The following is a 27,337-nucleotide window of genomic DNA, read 5'->3' as shown; positions in this document are numbered from 1 at the left end:
GGATCGTTCGCTTGGCCTTCGGCTGCTGTTTACTGCTACTCCACCATCTTCACAGCCTGGGCTTGTATCAACATCTCCAAATCTTCTTATGTTAGTGTTACCGTTGTAAGTCGTCCAGCATCCTCCATCTTCACGTTTCGGATTCAGGTAGAAATTTTCACAGACTGCAATAAATATGATCCTGTCCGAAAGCGAAGAAGTTAGCAAGCTGGGAGCGTAGCTGTGTAGTTGACTAAACAGTGATTCTACGCGATTCAACAATACAAAAGTCGTTAGTGCCGAACCGGGAAGGGGTTCACGACGTTAGCCCTCCAACACTCAAGTCAGTTTCCAGCACAGTGAAGAATAGTAAGAATATTGTAGGAAAGAACATGTAGAATAGCAAAGTTGTACATACCTCCACCTATAGATAAGAACCCTCTTTTATAGTGTCACTGAAGTGTCTGTGCATGTCTCCCAAAGCGTATGCACATTTTCCAAAGTGTCCTAAGAAAAGACAAGTCAAAAAATGTCTCTGACATCTTTCCTTAAGCGAGCGCGATGTGACAGGCGAAAAACTTCTAAAGTACGATTTACCTGTTAGACATGCTCTATTGTCAGCGGTACTAACCTCCAAAAGGGTATAATGAGATATGCAGTTAGATCCCACTATAGGCCGATCGAATTTTGCTTGGATTGGTTGTCCCCCCATTCGATCATGCCATTCGGAGCTGCTGGCTTGTCCCATTCTCTGCCTCTCAACTGTCAATGATCACCTTGTCCAACCGACCATGCCACTCAAACGACGAGGACTGGCCTACTGTGGATTGCCGCTTACCTCTTAACTTCAGTCGCCACTACCAGAGGATGACAGTTCAACATCTTCGCCCGGCCAACCGAGAGACTCCCGATTGTCTAGTCCAATCAGCCAACCAAGGCATTTGACTATTTTTGACCTAGACTTCCACATTAACAGACCTTTTCCTCCTTTGACCCTTCTTTGGTGGAGTCTCTCTTCATCATCGTATCATATAATAAGAACACTTTAAGTATTTAATTTAAGTATCATTAATATAAGTTTTGCTTAAACAAATGATATTTACAAGAGATTTGTAGAAATAAAAGATGGAGATTCACTAGAAAACTAGTTATTCTCTAATTTTTGTAGGGAAAATTACCTTTAGAATGGGATGTGTTTGCCAACTGATGGTGAAGGCTCTTCCAAGTCAATTAGAAAGTCAACAGCAAGCTAGTAATAATGCACTATTGTACCAACTGTTCAATCAATTGAGCAGGTGCACATTTTACATATACACATTCTGCACCACTTTTGAGTTGGACTCTCTAGAAATTTGTAAATACATAGAATATAATCTGTATCGAACTAAGATGCGGTGATCAAATAATGCCATTTTTGGCTACAAGCTTCTTGATTACAAGTATCCAGTCGATGATAACAGAACAGGGTCATGAGAACGAATAGATAAAACTCTGATTCATTGCTTGAACACAAGAAAAGCCAAATCACCTAGACAGTTAATGAAAACCTACCTAACCTAACTTCTGACCTTCTGATCTCAAAATGGTCAGTCAAGCATGCCTGAGGTTGTTACCTGTTATTTACAGAAGCATACAGAATTCGGGAATGGACAACTAGAATTAAGAATCCTTATTGACAGCATCAACTCTCATCATCTGATATACATACAACACCTGAGTTAGCACTGTGCCTATCGACATCGGCAGATGACTGAGGCAAACCAGAAGTTCTTGATGGAAGCTTGGATGAACTTCTATCGAACATTGGGACTAAATCAGCTATCTGAAATGAGCTTTGCTGATTTGCTCCAACGCTGGTGTCCCTGACATCCAAAGGCAATCCAACGCTAGACAAAGAGACATCTTGAAAAACAGGTAAAGAATTCAAGAAGGCAGGTTGTCCTGGTCCACTGGTTGGCACAAAACACGGTTGTAGGTTAGGGTTAGCTGCAACCTGTCCCATGGCGGCTGAGCCAATATTGGCAAGAGGGTAATGCTGACTTGCCCTGCTCGTATGAACAATACTCGGAGATGTCAGTGATGCATTGGCTCTAAATCGTTGGAGATGTGGAGCAGGTGCACGGGTTTCACTTCCGCCCTGAATGTTTGTTTTTGTAGGAAGCATGGATCCAAAGTGAGGTCGAACGGAATTACTTGAGAAAACTGAAGATGTTCTGCAGACCGTCTGACCAGAAGGGATGGATGGTGCTCGAAGTCTTAATGAGGTAAGTAAGTTTGATTGTGCAGCTGATGGATGAGTATCTGGAAGCATACTAGAAGCTGACGGAATTGTAGCTGATGGGTGAGTAACTGGAAGCATACTAGAAGCTGACGGATGAGTAGCAGGAGGCAGGTTAGCAGTTGCTGGGAAAGTAACTGGAAGTGGAATTGTAGCTGATGGGTGAGTAACTGGAAGTGAGTTAGCTGCTGAGAGAAGCATATCTGAAGGAAGGTTAGCAACTGCCGGATGAGTAACTGGAAGTGAGCTAGACACGGAAGTTGTTGATAATGCAGCCCTCTGTACAAATTGAGTTTGGGAGGCCTGAGGTAAATGATGCAATGATCGCTGGCCTGTAATTTAAACAAATTAACAAGTACAATGTGAACATTCAACTGTCTCAAAATTAGAACAAAAGCAGGTGCTTTCACAACCAAGGCTACTTTCAAAATACTCAACCTAGGATGGCATATGGAACTTCAATGTCAAGAAGAATTTTAAACAATTACTGTCACAAATTGAGCGCTGACAACTAAAAATGGCAGTGCATCTACACAAGCCAGTGAATTTTTGGTCATGGCAGCAAGATAATATGTTTACTAAAAGATAAGTCAGTGCCCTAGCTTAGTAATGGAACCAAATTTGTCAACAAGTCTCTAAAGGTCAAGTGACTGCAAACTGGTTCTTGGTAGCTATTCTTCTATACCTGGCACATAACACAGCTTTATATCAGAGTTTAGCTCAACTCATTCAGGAGGATGCCCTATCAATATAGGCACATCATTGAGCAAAGCACTTGTCCATACGGGACTATGAACATAGAACATCTAGCTTCAATAAAACATCTTTAGCCCATGCCACAGATGTGGAGATCTTCACAACCTAAGCGAAGAGGGTACACATGGGATGGATGATACGTGTAGAAGGAAAATACTATTCAAGCTTAATAAAGATCAACCATTATTGAAAGATATACATGGTGTATGTAGATTCAAGAAGGCTACTTTCTTATTTTGACAGTATAAGGCCCAAGTAATGCCTATATCATGCAATCTATTTCACTTCCTGTCCAATGTTCTAAAAAATTATCTAAAAAAAATGAAACTGTTATAAAAAAAAGTGCTCCTCAAATTGGTTTTGGTCACTAACAAACAGATGATAATTTTCGTTGCATTTTCTCCACCAGAAACTCATTGCCCGTGGAAAAAAAAAATCAAAATGTATTACTCATCTTTGCAAGCATACACGTGATAAGTACAATGTCATATTAATATTGAATTACGTTCAAAATTTTAAGAACTAAAAGGGTAGGATTTAGTATGAATATAAATTAGTAAGACAAAGAAGCTGAGTAAGAACATCAATCCGCAGGCCATACTTTCCTAACTGAAGAGTTTTTGCTAAGTATCCTACCTTGTGAGGTCAAAGAAGACCGCCCTTTGTTCTCAACGAATTTGGCCCTAAACTCTTCTGCCAAAACTTGATTCATGAACACTTTACTATAGATGGTCCCAAGCTTCTCCTTACACTGCACATATTCTGACTCTGCATCCTGAAGAAGCATATCATATTTTTTCCGTACCTTCAGCAACTCTTGTTCACACTCAAGTTTGAGTTTCAATTTCTGAAAAAAAAAACATAAGGTTATCATGAGTAAAGGTCATGTAGAAAAGCATTTAAAATAACTGATATAAAGCAAACCATATCCTCATGCATCTTGCCAATTCTATCCTCATGCATCCGTATTCTTGCTAGTTCATTCTTCAGTGGTTCTGGTTGAAGATTTCTAGTTGGCATTAATTGTATAAGAGGAAAGAGGGGATAACAATTTGATTCTGGTTGTCTAGAAATATCTGTTACATCTCCAATGCTTCTCTGCATTCTGATATGAGAATTTTGTAAAATTGAATGATCTACAATCTGGGGGACAAAGGAATGATTAGACTGCTCAAGATCAGAAGATAGCATCGCGAGCCCGGACACTGGCATGTCATTTTGCAAAGAACTGCTCATCTGCCCAGAAGGCTCTTGTTGAATTCGAGATGCAGCTATACTATCTTCACAGTGTGCAAACACAGGGACTCTATCAACAGGCAGTGGATTGTCAAAATAATCTGAGACAGAAATGTTATTGGTGGTCAGTTCATCTTCGAAGTTGAGAAAATCAGATGAATTTGATGTGGGAATTTCTTGAGAAGACCCAATGCGTTGGCCATCCAAAACAGGTGAATTTTCAGTCCTTTCATGCTCATCTATACAAAGTTCCTGTTGGTGCACAACCAGACAGATTGTCAGAATTAGTGCTTAATGCAAAGATTTGATCGTGTGATTCTATCAAATACTTTGCATCTGCTATACAGAAGAAAGATAACAAAGGTTAAGTGAAATAGACATTATTTAAAACTGGAATTAACTGTCCATAGCTGTTCTACTGAGCCTACCTACAAATTAATGCTATCAAACTCCACCTTAGGGAAACAGAATCAAAAAAATGTAACACAACAACAATACACACAAAAGTGGAAAAGGAGCTAGTGTGAAATACACTATAGGTCTCAATCAACTTCACAAGCTGTGTTATTGCCACAAAAACATTATGCTGAAAAATTAACAATGGAAACAAGAAACACAGATATTCTAGTAGTCTATGCAAGTGCACACCTAACTAAGTAATTTCAAGTTTTTTGTGACAACTCTGGAATAGATATAGGTGGTACCTTATGTCAATGTCATCCAATTATTTTATTAAGTGAAAAATACAAAAAAAACAAAAAAAAACAAAAAAGAGGAAGAGCAAGATCAAAAACAGACTTGGTTAGTAACAATAAAATAAGATAAAATTTATTTAAGTATAGATGATGATATAGTAGGGAATAGAGCCCAATAGCGTAAAAGAATCTATATAGCCGACACCACCTAATGGGATAAGGATTGGTTGTTGCTGTTGAAAAACATGATGAAGCAAGCAACATTTCTCAAATTATGCAAGATAAAAATTTGTATCATACCACAGTTTATGTATAGTTTTGCTAGCCTAGCAAGAAGCTAAATTTTATTAGGCAATTCTAAGTTTGCAGTTGTCAAACTGTCTCTATATGCTACTGCTTATTGGATATGAATTCTGAAAACCTTAGCATAAGATTTCCGTAGTTATACTTTAAAAAAAAATAGGCAAATCTAGTTGTAAGTTTCCCAGATCACTTCACTTCATGTTAAATTGAGCTTTCAGTATAGGAGATTCATTATGGATTTGGGGTCATTCTAATCTTCCATCCAACATCAACTACACAATCATTTTGATTAGCTGGTGAGGCAATGATAAAATGATGGTTCTTGACCCTTGAAGAAGGTTTGCAACCATCTTGTTTGTTGAAGGAATGAAAAGCAAAAGATGATGTAAGGATAGCGATGATAAGCTCCATAATTGTCATACAACATTTTCCTATAACAAATGTTGTTAGATTCTATGTTTCTTCCACGGAGGCCATCTGTTGGTGTCTACATTTGTTGATGGCATCCAACAGCTTGATTGTCTCAAACATTTAAGTTTCATACAGTAATTTATAAATTCACTTTGTCTAGATTGTATAAGGCTCATTTTTTTTCTAGACTGCAGTTTCTAGAGATTTTCTTAGTTACTATCTGCAACTTTTTTCAGTATGTTAGACCAAACATGTATTGCTTCGAACATATAAAAGCAAGAATGAAATAATGCATGTACATCCATGCATGACATCCTGGAAGAGCAATCATGTCATCTATGTCCTAAATATTGCATACAACAGAACAAACAAAACCTCAATTTGCTTTATAGTTCACTTGTCAAGATTTAATGTATAATGAAGCACTACCATTTGTTGATTGCATCATAACTGCAGTTTGTTCATTTAATCAGGAAAATAAATGAGTTAACAAAGATGCCAAGTGATTAAGAAATCAGAAACTAATGAGACTTTTTTTGCTAATTAGTTACACAAAGTGACTTGATGATAACTAATTTTCAAAATTTACCAAGGAAAGTTCACCTGGTTCTCTGTAGAGAAAGTTGCCAAGCATGCACCGTCGCAGTTGTCCATATGTGTGCCTTGATCGATATTTTGAGATGGGCATGTTCTCAAGCATGATCTTTCTGAATCATCTTCAAAGCCCTGCTTGTCAGTTATTGCTGTTCCACGATTGGTAGCCATACCATCAACCACATTAGTCACTATGTCCATGATAGGTAACTCAGAAGCAAGAGCATCAGTATCCATGTTCATGTCAATCATATCTGAAAATGGAACACTATGTGGAACTTCCAAAGACATATCTCTAAGTACTTCATCCATTCTGTTGGACTGGGAAATAAATATATCATATTGACCTGAAAGGCAGCCAGCTACTCCAGGAGAAGAAACTGCAGCAACTTCAGAATTTTTTGAAGGCAGTTCAGTGCTAACTAAGTTGCACACAGTTAACACATTGCCGGTTTGTTCATTTTGAAAAGGCCCAGTTGTGTTAGACTCGTATGTTCCAATTTCCAAATCATCATGAGAATTATCTTGGCCCAACACTTTGAACTCCTCCAGTGTGAATCCAGAATCTGACAATGGAATGTTCTGAAAAAATTCAACTAATTTAACAGCCTCTAATTTACCAGCCTTGGCTTCTTCCAACCCGTGATTCTTTATCTGACACTCCTTATCCTTTGCAACTGACTGCATATTTTTCAGTTTTTGATATTGCAAACTCATGTGATTACCAAGTGCAGCCATTTTCTTTGAAAAAATTTCCGAATATAATCTAATATTATGATCTTTTTCAGCTGAATCATTGACCAAGAGAAAAGGCTCAATCCCTTTCTCATATTCCTTTTTAAGACTCATCTCCATCTTTTCCTTGTCGATGTTGAAATCTAAAATTTCTTTACGTTGCTTGACAAAGAGATCTGCTTCCCTTCTTGAGCAAATTTTGTTAATCAAATTAATTTGATTTCTAATAAATTCATCATTTCCAGAGCCAGGGTGCTCCTGAAAATCTGTATGAGTCGCATATGTAGGTACTTGCTCCTGCTCTGGCATTATTAATTGCTCAAGAACACTCTGTCCTAGATCCTCACTAGGTTCACCTTTCTCAAGTTCAGAAACATGCCCTGAAGAATTTAATGACATCTTGAAGACATGTTCTTCAGTAAGATCAGCTCCATATGAAGGTGGTTGATGCTCTAATAAATCAGGCTCATATTTTTCCCTTGCAGCCCCATCCTTCTGTGAAAACTTCTTCTTTAGAATTCTTAATTTGGAATAAATATTAGACGCTTGCTCTCCATCACACATGAAGTTCAAGTACTTCCTTGCAAGCGCAAGTGATTCCTCATGGTCAATCTTGTGCTTCAAGAAGGAAGCAGCTCGCCAACACTTTCAAGGCCCAAAGAAAAGCAGATTTCAAAAGTCAGATAAAGAGCACATAACTGCTGGTAGATCACAAAAGAACAAAGTACAAAATCAACAGAGACCAAATTAAACCAAGAGAAGGGTTGCATTCAAGATAAATGTTTTGCAGAGTTCAGCTTCATTTTACTAATTATATACTTTGTTTTGGCCAATCCAATGTTTGCAAAGATCAAATTAATCTCTTATCTATGGCAAGAGAGAATAAAAACTAAAAACTGTGTTACAAACTTTGAACAAATAATCTGATTTACATAGAGGAAGCATATGGAGAATTTTGACTACTGAAGGTAGACACAACCTAGAGATACTCGAGATCTCATAAAAGGCCAGTAATGAAATCTAATTTATTTGATTTAAAAAGTTTGATAGGAGCTACAAAATATATGCATTAAACATCAAATTAAAATAGGAATCAAATAACTGTTCCATAGCATGTGTTGCACATGTATGTTGATCTCATGTAAGAGTGTTAAAAAAACAACCCTGTCACACACTTTGATGGACACCCGTGTGGAGATAGTGTAGACCAAAACTTCAACTACACTTCCTTCTATAAATTATAGGAAACAAACACAAATCTAAGTCCCCGTGGTATGTACCTAAGACATGAAATAGATGTCAGGCAAGCAAAAGCTTGACTTTTTAGGGAAAAGAAGAAAAAATTGGTTAATGGATCCATTTCTGATAAGACAATTCTATTCCATGAGTTCTCTTGCTTCTGTAAAAATAACATTCAGAAATAGAAACTTGAAGATGAAGTATATATATTGAAATATACAAGTGCAGCAAAAGTACAAGCACATTTTCAACAGAAATAAAGATATTGAAGGTTGTTCTAACCAGTGAGATCTTGAAGGCCTGCAAGATTATTTCTGGTTCAGGACTGACATGATGATTATGCATTATATACTCAAGAAAAAGTTGAGTCATATCCTTCACATTCTCCTGCAATTATAAATCATCCAACAAAGAAACCACATAAAACTGCTCATATAAATAAAAAAATATGAATAAACCCCCTATTTTACCATTAGAAAATTAATATTGCTGCTTGAAAAGATTATAAGGAAGGTTTTGAGAAAGAAGACACAGGAAAGGATGAATTTCATATTAAATCCAAATCAAAAATAACAAACTCATGTTAGCCTGTTTGCTGTTGGTTTTTTTTTTGGTAAAAGAATATATAGAAGTTTTGGAGCACTTCAAGTATATCAGTAAGCATCATACAAAAATCACACAAATCTGTTTGTCAACAAGGTCATTAGTTCCAACCGAACTGCTAACGCCACCCCTCAATTGATATAAGTGGTATACACCCCTTTATCGCATAGCAAGCAGCTTCTCCATTCAAGAGTTTACATAAAAGTTTGAGATAGAATTTGACACATCATAGAGATGAATATATATATATGAAAAGTTATGAAGTATCTGCATTCACCTTTCTTATTTATATACTTGGCTAATCTTTTAGTTGATTTCCTTTGGGAGGCTCTTTTACCAATTTTGTTGAAAATTGTACTTTTAAACAAGACTTCAGATCATCCTGAGACCAGGGCTGTAAACAAGTCAAGCCGAGCCAAGTTTTATGGTGTTCAAGCTTATTTGATAAGGTAACTGAGCCAACCCAAGCCTAAAATGAACCAAGTCGTTAAAATGATTGTTCAAGCTTGACTTAGTTCCTTTTTTTATGAGCTTGAGCTTGGCTTGAGCTTGGTTCGTTTAGATATTATCAATCTCTCAATTCAAGTTTTATTGATTACTTGAAACTTTTACATTTTAAGCTTGCTGATTAGTTATTAAGCTTGATAACACAAATTTATTTGTTCATTTTGAAAGTTTGTTTATTTATTTAACAAGTTGATAAGAGTTTTATCGATGAACATGGTCCACGAACGTCGTTCGCAAACAAGTGAGCTAAATACATGTGGTCAAGCTTGTTCGTTTAGTTAAACGAGTTGTTCAAGCTTGTTCATTTAATTAATCTTGTGTATATTGAATAAACATAAACAAGCTCTTACCAAGCCGAACACTAAGCTTGTTCACATATGTTCGATTCATTTACAACCCTACCTGAGACTAGAAGAGGCATCGAGTCAAGTTATTAGGAATAATGCTTCATTTGCTGCTGAGACACTATTGTTATTGAAGTTAGAGTTATCACATAAATTTTTTGAGTTCTGTATTTTTTACTACTTTAGCAACTGTGTTTCTTCAATCTAGACATGATATAGTTACTTCTGCAGTTTTTAGACTGTGTATCATTGAATAAACTTTTGTATGTTCAGAAACTCCCTCCTTGTGTGAATTCACTAGGAATCAAGTAGGGATGGACGAGAATCTTAGAATACTTGAATTTTCAAAATCATTTCAATTGGACAAAATTTTACTCAATACCATCCAATTTCATTCTTAATATGACCAAATTTGAATTGAATCAACCTAAGTAATTTGAATTTATTCCATTCATATTCTAGTGAAACTTAAGTAATTTCTAACCATTTTCGTTGAACTCTAGTTTTTTTCTAAACTTCTCAGCTTTTTAAGATGCCAATTTCTTAGGAATAATTGAATCAACCTTTGTTGATGCCAATCCAGCATGGGCAATTCATATTTGTATCAACCTTTTAACAACCATGAATTTTATTGTACTACCATTCTTTCTAAGCCTCATTTATTAGACAGTTATAACAAAACCAAAATTGGGTAGAACCAAAATGACAACATTCTAGTGGGAATGTGTTTTCAGATGAGTTGTTAGTGCACTTAAAGCAATTAAGCACTGATGATTTTAATTAATGTTGAAGGATGAAAAAAAGAAGTGCTAGTTAATTGAACTGAAGAATATGAACTATACATATTTCACAAAAGATGCAAAGACTCCAAAAGCTACAACAATTGTTGAAACTTATCACATTTCAGAAGTTTCAAACTTACCGGAAGTTTCAATATTTCACACAATTCTGATAACTGTGGTTTCAGTAAGAGATGAAGGTTCCCCTGAGCAGTGCGTAATTTTTCTCCCACTTCTGAGTCAATTTCATGAGTATCATCTGAAGTACCACCAGAAACTGGAGACCCGTGCAGCACAGAATTTTGTTGACTTGTAGAATGAACTTCTGCAACAACTGAATTCCACCCACACAAAAAAAAAGGATTAACAAAGATCTACAACAAAAGATGAAAAACACTACCCATCAAGATTATTAATGGAATAATAATACTGCAATACCAGTCTTTGTTAGCAAGCTATCTGGAACAATTGCTGTCCTAGTTAATGATCTAATAGATGGCCGAATTGGATTTCCAGACAACAATGTATTCTTGCCTTCAGCTTCTCTTCCTAGAGGCAAACTGCTTGAAGATATTCTCCCAACGGCACTACCACTAACTTCCTTATTCTTCCTCCTTTTTAGTTCATCATTTTCTGGTTCAGGTTGCTTTGCAGAATCATTCAAACTATGCACCTTTCTACAACTTCTATGACTACGAAATGGGTCTGAAACGTATCGCCACTCAGGATACCTTCCATCCAGTAAATTTGACCAAAATCTTGGTGGATCATTAACCAAGGAGGATGCTCCTCCTTTCTCGCCAACCAAAATAATGTTTCCTGAATAAGATGGTCCACTTTGCTGCGCCTTCACTATAATAGAGCATTCACACGATGCATAGTCTGGTACATATGATAACAGTTCCTTCACATCATTAATCAAAAGCATTTTATCTGGGGAATCTTCAGTTGATTTATCTGAGTAATCAGGTTGATGAAATTCATCTAGTTTATGGAAGAGATATGAAGCACCCCAACTAAGCAGTGAATGACAGACATTGGGGTTTACGTTCTCAATTTTATTGTCACGTAGCATGTTCTGTTTTGCTAACACCAGAAGTTTCTCTTCTACCGTAAAGGATGAATAAAGACGAAGAACAAGTATCTGATCGTTCTGTGATTCAATGGTCAGCTTTTGGAGGGAACGTAGGTCATTCAATGGGTTCCAATCGCTATCATAGATAATTATGGCATCAACTGATGACACTTTAATGCTTGGTAAGCAAGCACGATTTTCAATTAAGAATACAAATCTTCCACTCGTCCTATCATTGAATTTGTTCAACACAGCCAGTCTCTTTGACATGATTAATCCCTGGTCCACACGCTCATATGACTCAGCACCAAATCTCTGACGAAGAAAGTCATCCAATATATCACCAATCGAAATCTTTCCAGTTCTTCCAATGGTCTGTTGCATTGAAAAGGCATAAAATGGATTAAATGACTGTGAATGAGATTCTAAAACTTGCAGTAATATCAACAACACAATATTTAAAATAATTGAATAATCATTACTGTTTGTTTGACCTTTGATTACTGAAACAATAAGAGATAATGTCCTCTCCCCTTAGTCGCATAATTAAGTGGCATCCACCTGGGCATGCTTAAATATTAGGATAATCCTGAGTTCTCAACCTAATTGCTATTTTTGATGAGATTAGGCCTCCTTGAATTTTTTTTTTGATTGATGGAACAACAAACTCTAGGGTATATGGAAAAAAATGTATATGCAAACTGAAGAAACCATTTTATATCTCAAATTTTTTGTCCGTGCTTTGAAAAATTGTCAAGTTATTACCAACATCTTTCATTTTTATCCAAATCAGTTCCTCCGAGTATTATAATTAAGATTCTCTGCATTGAGGATATTCATTTTGATGGGTAGTCATGCAGAAGGCATGACTGTGGCAAAAATGTATTTGGATTCTTTCGATACTTTTTGGTCAACTTCACTATTGGTATATTCTAATAACTTACGCATAATCTTAGCATCTCATCCCCATTAGATGGACATTTTTAACACTGTCATGCATGAGTATGTTAAAACGTACTTAAATCTTATAAAATTTCACCTACTGCATAAAGGCATACCCAAATTTTGAAAGCTCCTAGTTTTAAATGCTCACTCTTTATCATACGAGTGATATCTTCATTAATATCTTTTTCTTCAATATCTTTTTCTGGTTTAATAATAGATCTAAGATATCTAAAGGTCTTACATTAAATCCATGTGCAATCATCTGTCCAATTCCCCCACTTCTTTCCTTATTATCCAAACTACATTTCCCTATATTCAATTCTAGTTATACACAATTTAAAATAATTATTTTTCTGAGTTTCTTTCTGCAATTCAAGCTTCAACTAATCTATTTATACCTCTTTGAATTAACATGATATTGTCTTAAAACTAAATAAAGTAGTGTTAAGGAACCTCGTATTTTTACAGAAAAATGGCATCTTTGTATTGAAGCTTAATTTAATGCTGACTATGCCAAGCATGTGATAATAGATCTGCTTCAGATTTCTGTAAGTGTTCTAAAATTTTGAAGTATGTGACCATCCATTTGTAGAAAGATAGCCAGAAATGCATAGCAAGCCAATAAAAGAAAATTGAAGAAATTGAATACTTGCAAACACTCATTCATCAATGTCTAACAAATGTTTTGCACACCATTCACTAACCAATAAATTACTTATGTGGCCCTCAAGAAACATATTGAACCAGGATCCAAATTATGAAAGTAAAATTTACCAAAATTAAGTAAATAATCAAATTTTCATTTACATTTTATAAAAAGAAAATTTATGTTAGTAACAATATCTTAGATGAATAAAACAATAAACTGCTTGATTTAAACAATAAACTGCATGTACTCTTGGTCTTAGACTGAAAGTGTATATTATAATATTCATCTTAAAATGTTAATGTAACAATTTAATTAGTTTCATAACCAAAAACCCATTATCTCCAGTAAATTTGAACAATTTTAAACAGAGAAGAATATAGCATGTAGCAATAAAGCACATCTATTCACATAAAGACAAAGAATCAATATCTTAACTAGCGCATTACATGCACTTTCATTATATGAATGCCAAAGTGCAAGCACTATGACCTAAACGAATTCAGAAGTTACATAGAGAAGCCTAAAAGATAATATATCACAAACCTGAAAAAGAATTATCACCCTTAACCCTTGGTCTTTAACCATTTGAAGAATCTTGTCAAGTACTTGTAGCTTACCACTTGCATTTACTCCAATATCCAAGTACTCAGTAACTTGTAGATCTCTTGTAAGTGAACCTTGCAAATTGTCATCGACAAGGTAAGGATGGTCACAACACTGCCACAAAAGAAAATACAGAATTTGTGAAAAAAAACTTTTGATATGCTAATGAACTACAACAAGAACTGTAAAATACAAACTCCGACAAATTATCAAACTCCCATGATGTTAATCAAATAGTAATTGAAGGCCAACCTTCCTAGTTGAGATGAGAATGTCACCAAGAGCTCCCACAAGATCTTTTGAGCATGAACGAAGAGACATAGTGCTTGAAATCAAAGTAGCACAATATTGTTCAAGCTGCACATTAGAAAGGTGAACAGGAATCCAGTACTCCAAAAAATTTGAAGAGTCAGGTTTCCGCTCATATGCAACATAATGTGATAATCTTTCTTTCAAAGTAAGTGTATCAATAGCATCATTTGAGACAGAACTAGTTGCAAATGCTGAGTTCTTGTCTATCCCTGAATCAAGAAATGAGAGGAGGTTGAGGTATTCAGCAATCTTATCCTGTTCAAGAGTTAACAAACCATTAACAGAGTTGACAAGAACAGAATCGTGCATTCATAAGGGATGATAATAATACTTACTTTCACCATATCACTAAGAAGGAGAAGCCTGAATCCAGTAGAAAAGCGTTTAAGACATTCCAAATGTTTGGATATCTTAGAATTCTGGCCGTCATCAACAAACAGAGCTTCCCAGCCAATACATTCTAGTTTATCAAAATCCTATATTTACATGGCATGACAAAAGGTTTGAATTCATTAATTTCAAGTAATATTGTAAACAAAAATGTGTTTAGGCATATAATGCATTTTTCTAGGGCATGAAGTCTTCAATTAAAACATTTAAATTAAAATGATAATAAAATTGCTAATTACAAATAGATAACCAATTTACCTCGAGAATCGCATCAACATGTGAAACAAGCACTTGAAACATTATACGACCACCATCCTCATAAAATTCTAAATTTTGAATCACATTGCGAGCATGTTTGGTCCCATTATAGACAATAAAATTGATGGAAGGTGCCAAGCGATGAAATTCTGACTCCCATACTGAGAGAGAAGTTGATGGGCAGATGATGAGAAAAGGCCTACATGCATAAGATTGCAAGGACATAATGAGCAGGATGGATATAATAACTCGTTCCTGAAAAATAAAATTCACATAGTTAGTGTAGCAATTAAATACAAAAGAGTAGCAACTTACAAGAGACAAATAGGATGGTCACTAATTTGAGTGAGAAAAACATATATAATATAACAATCAAACCTTATCCCACTATATGGGGTCGGTTTCATTAACATTTGTTATAGTTTAACACTGGTCGGCAATCTAATGCAACCCTCCTCCTTTATCTAGGCTTGGGACCAGTCATGACTAGTTCGTCATGGGCGGAGTTTGAGTGTGACAAACATATAACGAGGAAAAAAAATCAAATCTTTTTCCCTTTGCCTAATGTTGATGCAAAAGTCCAAACCATGAAGAAGTATTCATATCCTAACTAACAAGAATAGCATTGTCTCATTTCACAGCATACCCAATAGCTATTGAGTATTCATATTCTCTAACTAACAAGAATAATAGATAGTTCAAATGGAAAGATAGTTATTAATTAGATTTCATGAGTTTTCACATGTTGCAGATATATGATCCCAATCACATGAGAACCAATAATGTCAAAAAAATAAATAAGAAAAATCAATGACAGATTGCAACTAAGTTGATAGAAATGTAGCAGTGTATGTCATGTATTTTGGAGAGAATAAATAAGAGAAATCAATGACAGATTGCAACTCAAGGTTGTAGCGCTAGGTAGTATGTAGCACTAGTATTAATTAGGCCACCTAAAATACTTATATGAGTATGGTAAGAAGAGTTTTCTATGGCCTCTCTTTGTGTGCACGCAAACACACACGGCCCTTAACTTCAATAAATTCAACATATATATTTAAGGAATGTATTTGTCATTTTCATCAGTGTTATCTACTTGCACAAACTTAACTATCATGAATAGGAATATTTTTTTGTTTTATCTATTATGATAACGTAAAGGCAGAATATATGAAATTTAAGTTTAATAATATTAGACGTATTGAGACAATTGTTAGGATCTGGAACTAGAGCTTTAAGTATTTAGGATCTTTTTTTGCAAAAAATTCAAGGGATTAAGAAATGTCTTGCATATAGTACAAGCAGGATAGTTGAAATGGAGGATAGAGTCGGGTGTTCTATGTGATCATCTAAAACTTAAAGGGAAGTTTTACAAAATAGCGATTAGACTTGCTATGTTATATGAACTGAATGTTGGGAGTTGCATAGATGAGAATGTTAAAGTAAATGTGTGGACATATGAGAATAGACAGATAAGAAATCAAAATATTAGAGAGAAAATCAGAATTGCATCTATTGAGGGACATTTAAGACGGTATGGATATGACAAAAAAAAATGTTAAAACTATGATAAATATGCACATCAAACGAGGAAGACAAAAAAAAAGACTTGATTAATAATAATAAAATAAGATAAAATTTATTTATAATAACTCTTCATATCCTCCATATCAACACCATATCTCAATATCACAAACTTTTTATGTTATTTCTCAATCATCCAACACCTTTACCTCATAAAAATTATGACCAAGGTTACCACAATCATACAATTTTTCAATTCGCCTAACACAACAATTGCACAAGAAAACAAAAACACCAGACTACACTATTTAAGTTTTGCCAAAACATCTTTAAGTGGTTTTCCAAGTATTAAAAAACATATTGTATCTTGATTGTTCCTCAAGCAAATAACCATGTAGAGCATAGAAATGCAATACATCTATATATGTAATGATTGCATAAAAGCATGCTTCATTAGCTTTACAACTATATGACATTTCAACAAAAATTTATGTTTGGTGCTCAATCAAAAATGTGAGGAAAATATAACAACGGAAATGTTAAACATTTGAAGATCAAATTATACCTGATCATCTATGAAAAGGGTATTTTGACTTCTGTGCCAAAACTCACGAAGTTTATTGATAGAATCTAGATGACGGTTATGAAGACCACGAGGACAACCATCAGGTAACCGTGCTAATTTATGAAATGGATTCCTCCTAAACTCGAGAGCCTGGGATAACAAGTCTCGTTAGTAGCTGCAAAAAACACATGCATTCACAAAAGGCTAATACACTGTATAATCAGAAAATGAGAAATAATTGCTCCCCATGTAAATCAGAATTGGATAAAATATGTAGGCAAATAGTTCTAAGAATTACAACAACAATAACTAAGCATATTTAAGATGAACTGGACCAATGTTTGATATGGGAAGATTAAATACAAGATAACGCAATCCCTATGGCCTATTTCTCTGTAATCATAATGATACTTTTTTTTTTGCCTCCACGAATTGGCGCAATTGGTACTTGCATGGGTGTTTACTCTAATAGGTCTTGGGGCCAATTCCCAACGGATGCAAAATGTCTCATTGGGTGTCTACAAAGGGTTGCTGCGCTAGGGCAAAATGTCCCTGTGATTTACCTACTTATATCTTGCCGTGGGGATGGTGATACTGAGCTGCTTGCGGTAAGCAATATCACCTTTTGCTCCAATAATAATACTTTTTAATCTCTCTTATTGGAGGCTTTATTAGGGAACTCTTCCAACTAGGTAATTTTCTAACTATATCTCACCTCTCGTGTTGATTCCTTTTCTTATGATCAAACTATGCTTAAATAGTACAATTACTTAATCATGTCAAAGTAGCCAAATAAAGCAACTAGCAAAAAAATCTTGCTTGGAAGTATGCACAATGGCTGGACATTGACCACAATGAATATTGCAAGTGTGAAATTAGGCAAGTGAGTCACACATAAGCAACATATTTTTGTAACCTTGCGTAAAGAGGTGAACAAAACTCCCCACATGAGAAGCAGACTAAAGTAATGACAACTATTTATTAACACACAACAATGAAGATCTAGAAATATGAAAATTTTCTAGTGGATATGTATATACCACACAACAATGAAGATCTAGGAACATGAAAATTTTATGTGCAAATAAGACTTATGGACAGCAATGAAAATTGGTCATCCACTAGAACAATATGTGCAACTCATATTGCGTGATATGCAACAAAATCTATAGCCAAATGTATATGTATATGAATCAGTAATTTATGTCTTCAATCATCAGGATACTTCCCTCTAAGGGTCAACTATCTCTATTAAATAGTAGCTGACTTGGTTCAGGGTACACAGCCTACTGCCTACCAAAGAAAGACGAAGTGAACTTAATTTTTCACTTTTTGGAAAAAAAGTATAAAGTTATTTCAATGTACTTCAATGAGCATTGAAGAAAAATATATACAATATAAGGTCATCTCCTTGAATAATAACCAACCTTGTCACCATTTGAAGAATCAAATGCTGCTTTTCCATTTAGACGAACCTCATAATCTTTCATTAATGACAGTGCCTCGGGTGTGTGTAAAAATGGTGAACTCTCCAACTCCCATGTTGCGTCTTCATAACCAAGGCCTTTCCATTTCACATACCACTCACAGTAGCACTTTGTAAAGTTATTGCCAAGTCTGTCAAAAAATTGATCTGCTAGTTCTTGGGCCATCAACAATCGTTTCTGAAGTAGCCGACAAGGCTCAGTCCACTCCTGCTTCCATCTAATGACCTGAAAAGAATTAAGTTAATCAACAAACGTACAACGAAATATACACTATGCTACAAAAAGTACAATAATAAAATTAAGTTCATGAATGGACGAACCCGGTTCTTTTGGTACTTCCTGTTGAATTTAGAAAGAAGTGAAGGAGCTTCCTGAAGCATCTGTGTTTCTGAAATCCATTGATTGTGAACGTGTGCAAGACCATTATACTTGACAAGGTATTGTTTGCTATTCTGCCCTCCTAGAACCATGACATGGATAAGTAAATATTATCAACTTATGAGAGACCTAATAGTCTATCAAGATAGTATAATAATTGTTGATTTTCCTCACCTTCTTTAACATTCCAAACAGAGTCAATCCCTTCAGATATGGAGTATACACCAAACTCTATTTTCCTTTTTATACAAGAAACACACAGCCAAATACCAGGAGGAGCATTTGGTAAGGGTGGATCCAAACAAGAAATATGATAGCGTATGCTGCATCCTTTACCACAACAGAACCTGTGATTGTAAGATATTTACCAAAAGATCTGTTATAAAATAAGAATAACATTGTAGTTATCAAGGCAAAACTTGCCATATGATTATTAATTAGCAGACAATCTTAGCTTCACACAGAAACAAAAGCTCTAGGTAAGCATTGCCAACAAAAAAACTATGGGTTATAAGCAATCTGAGAATTACGATGCATCGACTAGCACAGACACTGTATTGATGTGGAAGAAAGAGACTTACAATTCTGCTTCTGGTTGTTTACAAAAAACACAAGCATTAGGATGGCAATCTGTTTGAATTTCAACCAACTGCTCCTTCATAAGGGTTGAGCAAACATCTTTCTTCGAGCTACCCATAATATGACATAAGGGACTCTCAATCGCCTAATATAATATATCAAGAGAGCAAACAATTAACTATAACATCAAGCAGCTCATAGTCCAACTAATCAATGCTTTTCAATGAATGGCAAAGAAATAGTTGCAAAGATGTAGTACCTTTTCCATATTGCCATCAACACTGGTTGAACAAACTGGGGATACACAACAACTTGGCCTATTTAAGTAGAAGAAACATTTAGATCCATCCACTCTTACTAGAACAATTTAATTAAATGAGTTAAAGGGTAAATGACCATGCATGAAAAAAAGGGCAGCCGGTGCACGAAGCTCCCGCTATGCGGGGTCTCGGGGAAGGATCCATTGTACGGAGCCTTACCCTGCTTTTTGCAAGAGGTTGTTTTCAGGATTCGAACCTGTGACCTTTTGGTCACAAAGCAACATCTTTACCGTTGCGCCAAGGCTCCCCTTCAAATGACCATGCATGAACTACAAGTATTATTGTAATTTCGTAGATCAATTTTTTATCCTTTAGAATTTATATGAAAATAACCCACAATTTTGAACATAGTGTTATTCTGTCAAATTGAAGTAACAAAAAACTTCCTAGGATATTCAGTTGACAGTTTTTAGTCAAGAAATATTGGTTTGTTTTCTTTTTCAATCTTTCTCTCTTTATTACTTCTTTTCTTCTTCCTCTCATCTTCCTGCACTTTTCTCACTGTTTCCATTGACCCAAGAAAAAGCTTCACCGAGGCTCCAACAAGGAAGAATAAAAGATGAACAAGGAGGAAGAAGAAGAAGAAGACGAAGAAAAAAAGTGGTAGAGGAAGCAGGAAGAAGAAAAGAGGAGAGAGGAAGAGGAACGAGAGACTAAGATAGAGAGTAAAGGGACCAAGGAAAAGAGAAGATAGGGGGGAATATGCAAGAAGAAGAGGAAGGAAGAAAGAGCATGAGAGCAAGAGGGAAAGAAATAATGGGGAGAGAGAAAGAAGAGGGTGATAGGAGGGAAGATGTAGGAAGACAAATAAGAGTTCAGGGAAGAGGAAGAACAACAAAGAAGAGGGAGAAGGAAGAAGAGAGAGAAGCAAAGCAAGAAAGAAGAAGAGAGAAAGAGGCACGAGAGAAAGAAGAGAGGGGAGAAAGAACAAGGCAAAAGGGAGAGAGGGTATGAAGAAAGGAGGCATTGTCCAAGGGCACATCTCTAATGATGGTACCTTCGTCCATTTGACAATCAACTCTTAGCACAATCTTTGCTAAGAGGAGGAAGGAGGGAGAGCAAGCATATAAGAGAGAAAGAAAAAGATGATGGTACCATCATCCATTTAACAATCAACTCTACAGAGCACAATCTTTGCTGAGAGGAGGAAGGAGGGAACATGAGCAGATAGGAAACAAGAAAGATAGGAAAAGCGATGAGGAAGATATGATACTCCAATTTAGATGGATGGGTTATTATTGACTTGGGCTTAAGTATTTTATGTCAGTGGTTGAGCTTGAGAGGTTAAGAGGTTGTATCTCTCATCTAAGGCTTAAAAAATTGGTATTAGAGCAAGCATAATCATATGCGGTGAGGTGTGAAAAGGGTCATGTATCTGATGGTGTAGCAAGATCAAACTTCACATTCTGCAAATTAGGGATGATTCTAGGATGAGCTAGATTTTGGTAGTCAAGCCTAAAGTATCTCTTAATCTCACATTGTGAATTATGGACTAATATAGAGGTTTCGTGAGGTTAAATAAATAAGTTATATGGGTCTAAGGATTTCAAGCTCATGGCAACATGCAAATTCTCTCATCTAAGTGGGCATAACAAAAAGAATAACATTTTTCTACTAGGTATCCAACTCCTGACTGGCCCACTGAAGTAAGCCCTTGGGTATTTCCATCGGCTTCGTCAGGAATCGACCCTCTTGCCATGTGAGAAGAGAGGAGAGAAAAGAGGGAGAAAGTAACTAGGTTAAATAGATCTAGATTATAACGATGAGCCTCTCCACTACCAGAATTAAGTGATATCTTTCTCTTTTGGTTGGCTTTGTCTTGATCAAGTAGGATGTCCGCATCTATATCCATAAATGGTAACATGTCAATTGTATGTGCAACCAAGCCAAGCTTCAATGTCAAAAGATCATGATTGAGGATTGTAGGTAATATGTTCTTCTTTGGTTCTTTAGATGTTACTAATCCATGGTGGGGTTTGGTCATTAAAAACCTGTATAAATGAATTGTCATGTAGCGGTCAAAAATCAGGTGCCTTTATATGTTGTCAGAGTAGTTTGTTCAGTCATCAAGTTGGTGTTTGCTTTGCTAGTGAGAAGGTTTTCATCGTTGGAGGTGGATGTAATGTGGTGTTCGAATTTATCAGTTGGTTTGTCAATGTTTTATCTCGAGGGATTGACAGTAATAATTGTGAGGAAGAGAATAATTGTCCATCAAGTATATGCCTTAAATATGGAGTGTATGTGTGCACTACCCCTGCATACTTATGGATGTTGTGAGTGGTGTAATAAACTACTAATATTGTGTGTTGGGTGAGAAGGATAGCTAATGGTATCAAGTTTATAGTAATCAATCGCTAGTGTATGTGTTATTGGGAAGTGTGTTATTGGGAAGGAGCAGTTCAACTTGAGATAAAAGGGTAGAGTGGTACATAAGTTGGAAAGCTTGTATTTAGCGAATTTGAACATCAAATTTATAGTGACCAAACACTACAGTGTGTGTTATTGGGGAGGAGCATTTTGAGTTGAGTGTAAAATGGATCATGCTAAAACATAAACCCAATAAGATACACTATTTCATCTTTTTAACTTTGGTACTCATGTTACGCTAATTTTACTTGGCCTCAATTAATTACTAATTCCTTCATATGCACATCATGACATACATTGCTAAGATGTGTAAACTGCAATAATAGCCAATTAAGGAACGAAAGTAATCGTTTACCCTAAATTGAAAAACATATAACAGGAACAAAAGAAAGCTTAGATGTCAATACTTTTTTGCTCCATTTAATTCTTCTTTTGACAATGGACTTCCCTTTTCTTCAACTTCTTTCATAGTATTGGCATCAATTTCAAGTGTTTCTGGAGCAAATTTTTTATCAACTACCTACAGTAAAAAGCAAAGAAAAAAAAAGGAAACAATCTTATAAGAAATGAAATTGGCTAGCAACTTTTAATGGTGCATTCACAAACTAACTGATTTCAAATTTAATAAATTTATGTTATTTCAACATTATTCCTTTCTATCTTATGAGAGTTCAGAATATACATATAAATAATATTCTGAATAACCTAAACAATACTGGTATTTTACTAATCACACATTTTTTAGGAAAAATTGTTTGGTTCATAATAATTAGTCCACTTGCATTACCATCCATCAATATTGATTCTCACTAACAATCCCTGTCAATATCATTCTAACATTGAGATAATCTACACCGAGTCTAAAACCCAACATGTTTTTCCAGCCCTCAATTTTTTGAAGCTTTAGCTTACTGTAATGTAGGTGGTGCCAATTGGATTTACTTCAGGAATATCATCATCTTGCAAGAAAATAGGTTTCACAGTCTGTACATTGCTGATGGGAGAAACTGGTTTGTTCTTGTGCATTATAGGCTAACAAAAGAAAAACATTAAAAAGCAAAGAAAAGAAAAAGAAACAATCTTATAAGAAATGAAATTGGCAAGCAACTTTTAATGGTGCATTCACAGACTAACTGATTTCAAATTTAATAAATTTATGTTATTTCAACATTATTACTTTCTATCTTATGAGAGTTCAGAATATACATATAAATAAAATTCTGAGTAACCTAAACAATACTGGCATTTTAGTAATCCCACATTTTTTGAGGAAAAATTGTTCAGTTCATAATAATTAGTCCACTTGCAGTACCATCCATCAATATTTACTCTTTCGCTGGCAATCCCTGTCAATATCATTCTAACATTAAGATAATCTGCGCCCAGTCTAAAACCCAACATGTTTTTCCAGCCCTCAATCTTTTGATGCTTTAGCTTACTGTAATGAAGGTGGTGCCGATTGGATTTATTTCAGGAATATCATCATCTTGCAAGAAACTAGGTTTCACAGTCCGTACGTTGCTAATGGGAGAAACTGGTTTGTTCTTGTGCATTATAGGCTAACAAAAGCAAAATCATTCTTCCTGAGAGAAAAGGGAGCTATAACTGATGAGAAAAACCGGTTTCCATTTGGATGGAATCACCCAATTTCATCCTCCCACAGAAGTGGTTGTTATTTTTTTTCATCCTTCTAGCTGATGGTTTCTTGTGCTTCTCTCATTGGTGACATGTGGCAGGCCGGACACGAAAAATGAGGAAATTGTTTAATGGGAAAAGAATCAGCAAGAACACAAGATTCCACCAAAAGTGGAGCAAGGATGAAATTGCATGTGCCCAACCCAATCAATAAATTAGATATGAACTTAGGTAATTAGCTAAGAAAGGTAACAGGAGCTCGCAAATATGTACAAAAAGATGACAGCAAGTGGTCAATTGACAGAAACCAAACTACAGGTCAGCAAGACAAAGTTGAACTATCTCTCAATTGAGTAATATGTATCGTTTCCCCATTCTTTTAAAATTCTGCTATATGCATTGATGTTACAGTTTCTGCTTAGTAAGTTATATATTAGAAATGTTTGTGTTTATTAACATAATGGTGTTGAGAGTTTGACTCACTTTCTAGTACCTCAAACACATATGGGGCTGTCTTAAAAAAATGCCCCTTTAAGGGCATGATTACTCTCTTTTTCACCATTGTGCCTTCACACATGGAGATAAAACAAAACAAAGCCTACAACAACTTGTGCATGTTCTTGTCCTTCCATAGCCTTCCCTCCTACCTTTGCTTCTCCTTTTGTTATCAAGCAAAGAGATAATAACAATCAACACACTGCAGCTCTCCTTCAAGTACATTTCTTGTCCTGATCCACCTCTCACAATTTCTCTGTCTCTCCTAACCATCTTGGTGTCAAATTCATTCCTCTTCTTCTCTTTTGCTGTTATCATACTTATTACAAGAGTGGTTGACCAGAAATGGAACAAATTGGCAGATTTATAAGAAAAATTGGGTTTCCAGGCAATCAATAGTTAAACACCTCATTCTTCCTATTGTGGTTGATTCGGCAAATTAAAGAGCATTACAGGCAGATATTCAGTATCTCACAATTACATTGAAACTAGTTAACTTTTATTTTCTAGTTACAGACTGACATTGTCCTATTCTGGTACTGTCACAGCCAATGACAACAACAAGCAGTGAGTACTAACAGCCCAAGGTGGGCTGTGATTCTTATCACACCATCAAAATCTATGCCATGTCATGTCCTACCACCAAAACAATGTTATATGCTTATAATAACTTAGGAGAACAAGTGCACCGTATGGTCGTTATTTTCTATCTTAATTTAATCGTACAAGGTAACCCTCTAAGTCTTTCTGTGTTTTGAGTGTTGATGAACCCTCGGCCATGGCATGTCACCAAAAATACATGATGATGAGCATGCCAAGCACTCAGCAGCCTCAATCATGGGGATGTTTATCAAAATTCAAAACTTTAGAAATATAAGCAATCCAGAAAAGCAAGCATTTGGCAAGTAGCTGTGGAGATCACAGTATCATGGTGCTAAATCTCATTTCATCTTACGCCAAAAATTGAATCTGGAATTAGATGAAACATTGAATTTGATCACAACCACTGAACTGCATTGTAAACAAAACAAACCAGCAAATCCAAGATAAAAACAATTTCTGCACTATATACATGATGTAAGCTAAGTTCGAGAAAGGCAAAATTGCAACAAAATAAATATGCTGAAATTGGGTTATACCTCAAGTGGAGCAAAAGATAAATCATTTTTCCTTTTAGCAATGCAGGAACATGGATCCGTAGCAAGCATGTCTTGCACCCTGCACATAGTTTGCAACACATTAAACAAAAATTAGCAATTACATATCAAACCACCCACCCAACATCAAAGAACAAAGTGTGCACAAAAAAGAATAAAAATAAGATATAATTATAATACAAGCACCTTTGTAGCTTTACACACTTCGTGCACTTCTCAAAATTTTCCCCCTTAGCGGAAGAGGTTGAAAGACAAACATCTTCAGCAGGAACTCCCTGAGCTAGTTTAGCCTTTTCTTTTGGTGTCAAATCCATGTCTGGATCAAGATAATGAGTCGGCAGGGAGCTTGCGGAAGCCACTGGACTGATCTCATTTTCTCTTGAAGTATCAGCACAATTGGATCTATGTGGAAAAGAAAATTCTTTTAGCTTAAAGATCTCCAAATCTTCAGCATTTTTTTCACATGCATCAGGATCATTGTCATCACCATCCAACACTCTCTGAAATGCATCATGTAAAGTTTCTTCCATCGAAATTACTCCAAGAGTAGGTTGCAATGAGTTATTACTGCATTTAAAATGTTCCAAGTTATCGGCATACTTGGGTTCTACTGCTTTAATAAGGTTTGGAGCTGCATCGACACAAGCTGAAGTTGCATCTCCTTCAACTCCCAGGGTCTTCTCTGAATCTTCTTTTGAACCTGAACTAGAACACACTGCATCTTCTTTTATCTCCATTTTGCAAAGTTCCACATTTTGCTCACTGATCTTTTTTCGACAGCAACCATCTCCACCCTCCAACGCTGTTTCAGAATTAACAGCTAGTGAATCACACTCATGCTGTGTTTCAGCAGAATCTAGAAGGTGCCCAGGCAGAAGTCAGGTAGCATGAAACAATCAATATAGAACCAGAGTCAAAAGATTCATTGAGCTAGAATCACAAAGGCCGACACTAAATACTGGTTAAACATAGCAAGACAAAGGTTGCCAATAAGTACAATTTTGTCTGGAATCTTTTTACTCGTGAAAAAAAAAATTAGTAGTACAAACAAGCAAGAAATGTATACCTGACTTTCTAACTTTCTTAGCAGGTTGTGGAGATAATAAAGCTCTATAGGTCCTAGCCGTCATCTGCTTTCTCTTTTTACCCGTCAGAGGAGTTCTCTCATTGAGATTTTTAGACTTAACCTCTCCTTCAGCAACTAAAACTGACTTCTTTTTTCCATTCGTCACTACATTACCTTTCTTCTTCACGGGGGAATCTGAGCTGTTGCTAGCCTTCTTAGAACTTGAGGAACCTGAGGCAGAAGATTTGTCAATCCTCTCTGACCTTCTTAGAGAATTCTGACACAATTTCTTGACTTCCCTTTCTATCTTCACCTTCTTTGAAGGGGTGGCCAAGCTTTGGTTTTCCAGCCGTTCTGATTTCCTCGAGTTGGAATTTGACGTGGTTGAAATTGTCATGCGAAATTCCCTAGCGGATCTCCTCAAGGTAGAGGAATCCTTGGGTCCATTACTAGAGGCGACCATATCTTTTCTGTTCTTCCCTCTGCCGCTAGAAACTTTACTACTAGAATTAGCATTTTGCATTGTCGGAGAGATGCCCAAATCAAGAAGATCTTTCGTGTTTGGAGGGGCTCCCTTGCTCTTGGAGCTACCAATGCCATCTTTTCTTTGAGATGGTGCGCGGACCATAGATTCAATGCCGACTGCCAAAAGGCACACAACTTTAGATAAACTAACCAAAATAAACACTGAAGAAGTGCACATAGCATGCTGTCTAGAACACAACTTATCACGATAGGCATAGGACAAAACAGTCGGCACAAATTGGAACGGAAGGAAGGAAGAGTGTTGCACTCTTCGATCGAAGACGACGGCAAGGTGTGAGCAAACAGAAGAAAACCAAACAGAAACATAAAAGGCTTGTGAAAAAAACAAAACCCCCAGCCAGCCCTAACCATCTTACCGATGACGATGAATCCCCTGGTCCGACCCAACCCTCCTAGACGCCAACACGGTCTCTGTCGCCGGACTACGGGGAGGGGGAGCCAAAAGGAGGCAATTTTTCAAGGTTTTTGTACAAGCACGGCGATTTCGGCGCAGCCAATTCCAATGGAAGGGGAAGGGAGGAGACGTC

General features: G+C 36.0%; 1 protein-coding gene across 4 annotated transcripts; it reads right to left on the bottom strand.

The window, feature by feature from the left end:
* Positions 1–1,338: 1,338 nt before the first annotated feature.
* On the bottom strand, positions 1,339–27,337 carry LOC122056087. Of its 4 annotated transcripts, none has more exons than XM_042617868.1 (22): positions 27,167–27,337; positions 26,265–26,906; positions 25,385–26,054; positions 25,181–25,259; positions 22,319–22,431; positions 19,484–19,541; positions 19,227–19,369; positions 18,820–18,992; positions 18,588–18,727; positions 18,208–18,492; positions 16,781–16,930; positions 14,692–14,946; positions 14,379–14,519; positions 13,984–14,298; positions 13,672–13,845; positions 10,898–11,909; positions 10,603–10,793; positions 8,509–8,613; positions 6,262–7,632; positions 3,938–4,501; positions 3,650–3,860; positions 1,339–2,589 (listed from the first exon to the last, which is right to left on the bottom strand). In XM_042617868.1, exons 2-22 carry the CDS (start codon positions 26,890–26,892, stop codon positions 1,661–1,663), a joined length of 7,707 nt encoding a protein of 2,568 aa, XP_042473802.1. In that variant the 5' UTR covers positions 26,893–26,906; positions 27,167–27,337; the 3' UTR covers positions 1,339–1,660. The 4 variants fall into 4 exon arrangements, with proteins under 4 accessions (XP_042473802.1, XP_042473803.1, XP_042473804.1 ...); XM_042617869.1 differs by having other exon boundaries at positions 25,385–26,000; XM_042617870.1 differs by lacking the exon at positions 27,167–27,337 and having other exon boundaries at positions 26,265–26,495; positions 26,578–26,719.

This window comes from Zingiber officinale, chromosome 3B (assembly GCF_018446385.1).
Source record: "Zingiber officinale cultivar Zhangliang chromosome 3B, Zo_v1.1, whole genome shotgun sequence".
NCBI lineage: Eukaryota > Viridiplantae > Streptophyta > Magnoliopsida > Zingiberales > Zingiberaceae > Zingiber > Zingiber officinale.
The sequence above is the reverse complement of the archived record's forward strand: the minus strand, read 5'-3'. Positions and strand labels throughout refer to the sequence as shown.

Coding starts and splice junctions, on each gene's coding strand:
- LOC122056087 (XM_042617868.1), bottom strand. CDS start 26,892: ATGGTCCGCGCACCATCTCAAAGAAAAGATGGCATTGGTAGCTCCAAG. Junction 14,947..16,780: donor CCCTTTTCATAGATGATCAG/GTATAATTTGAT, acceptor TTTATTTTTCAG/GAACGAGTTATTATATCCAT. Junction 10,794..10,897: donor TAGCTTGCTAACAAAGACTG/GTATTGCAGTAT, acceptor GGTGGAATTCAG/TTGTTGCAGAAGTTCATTCT.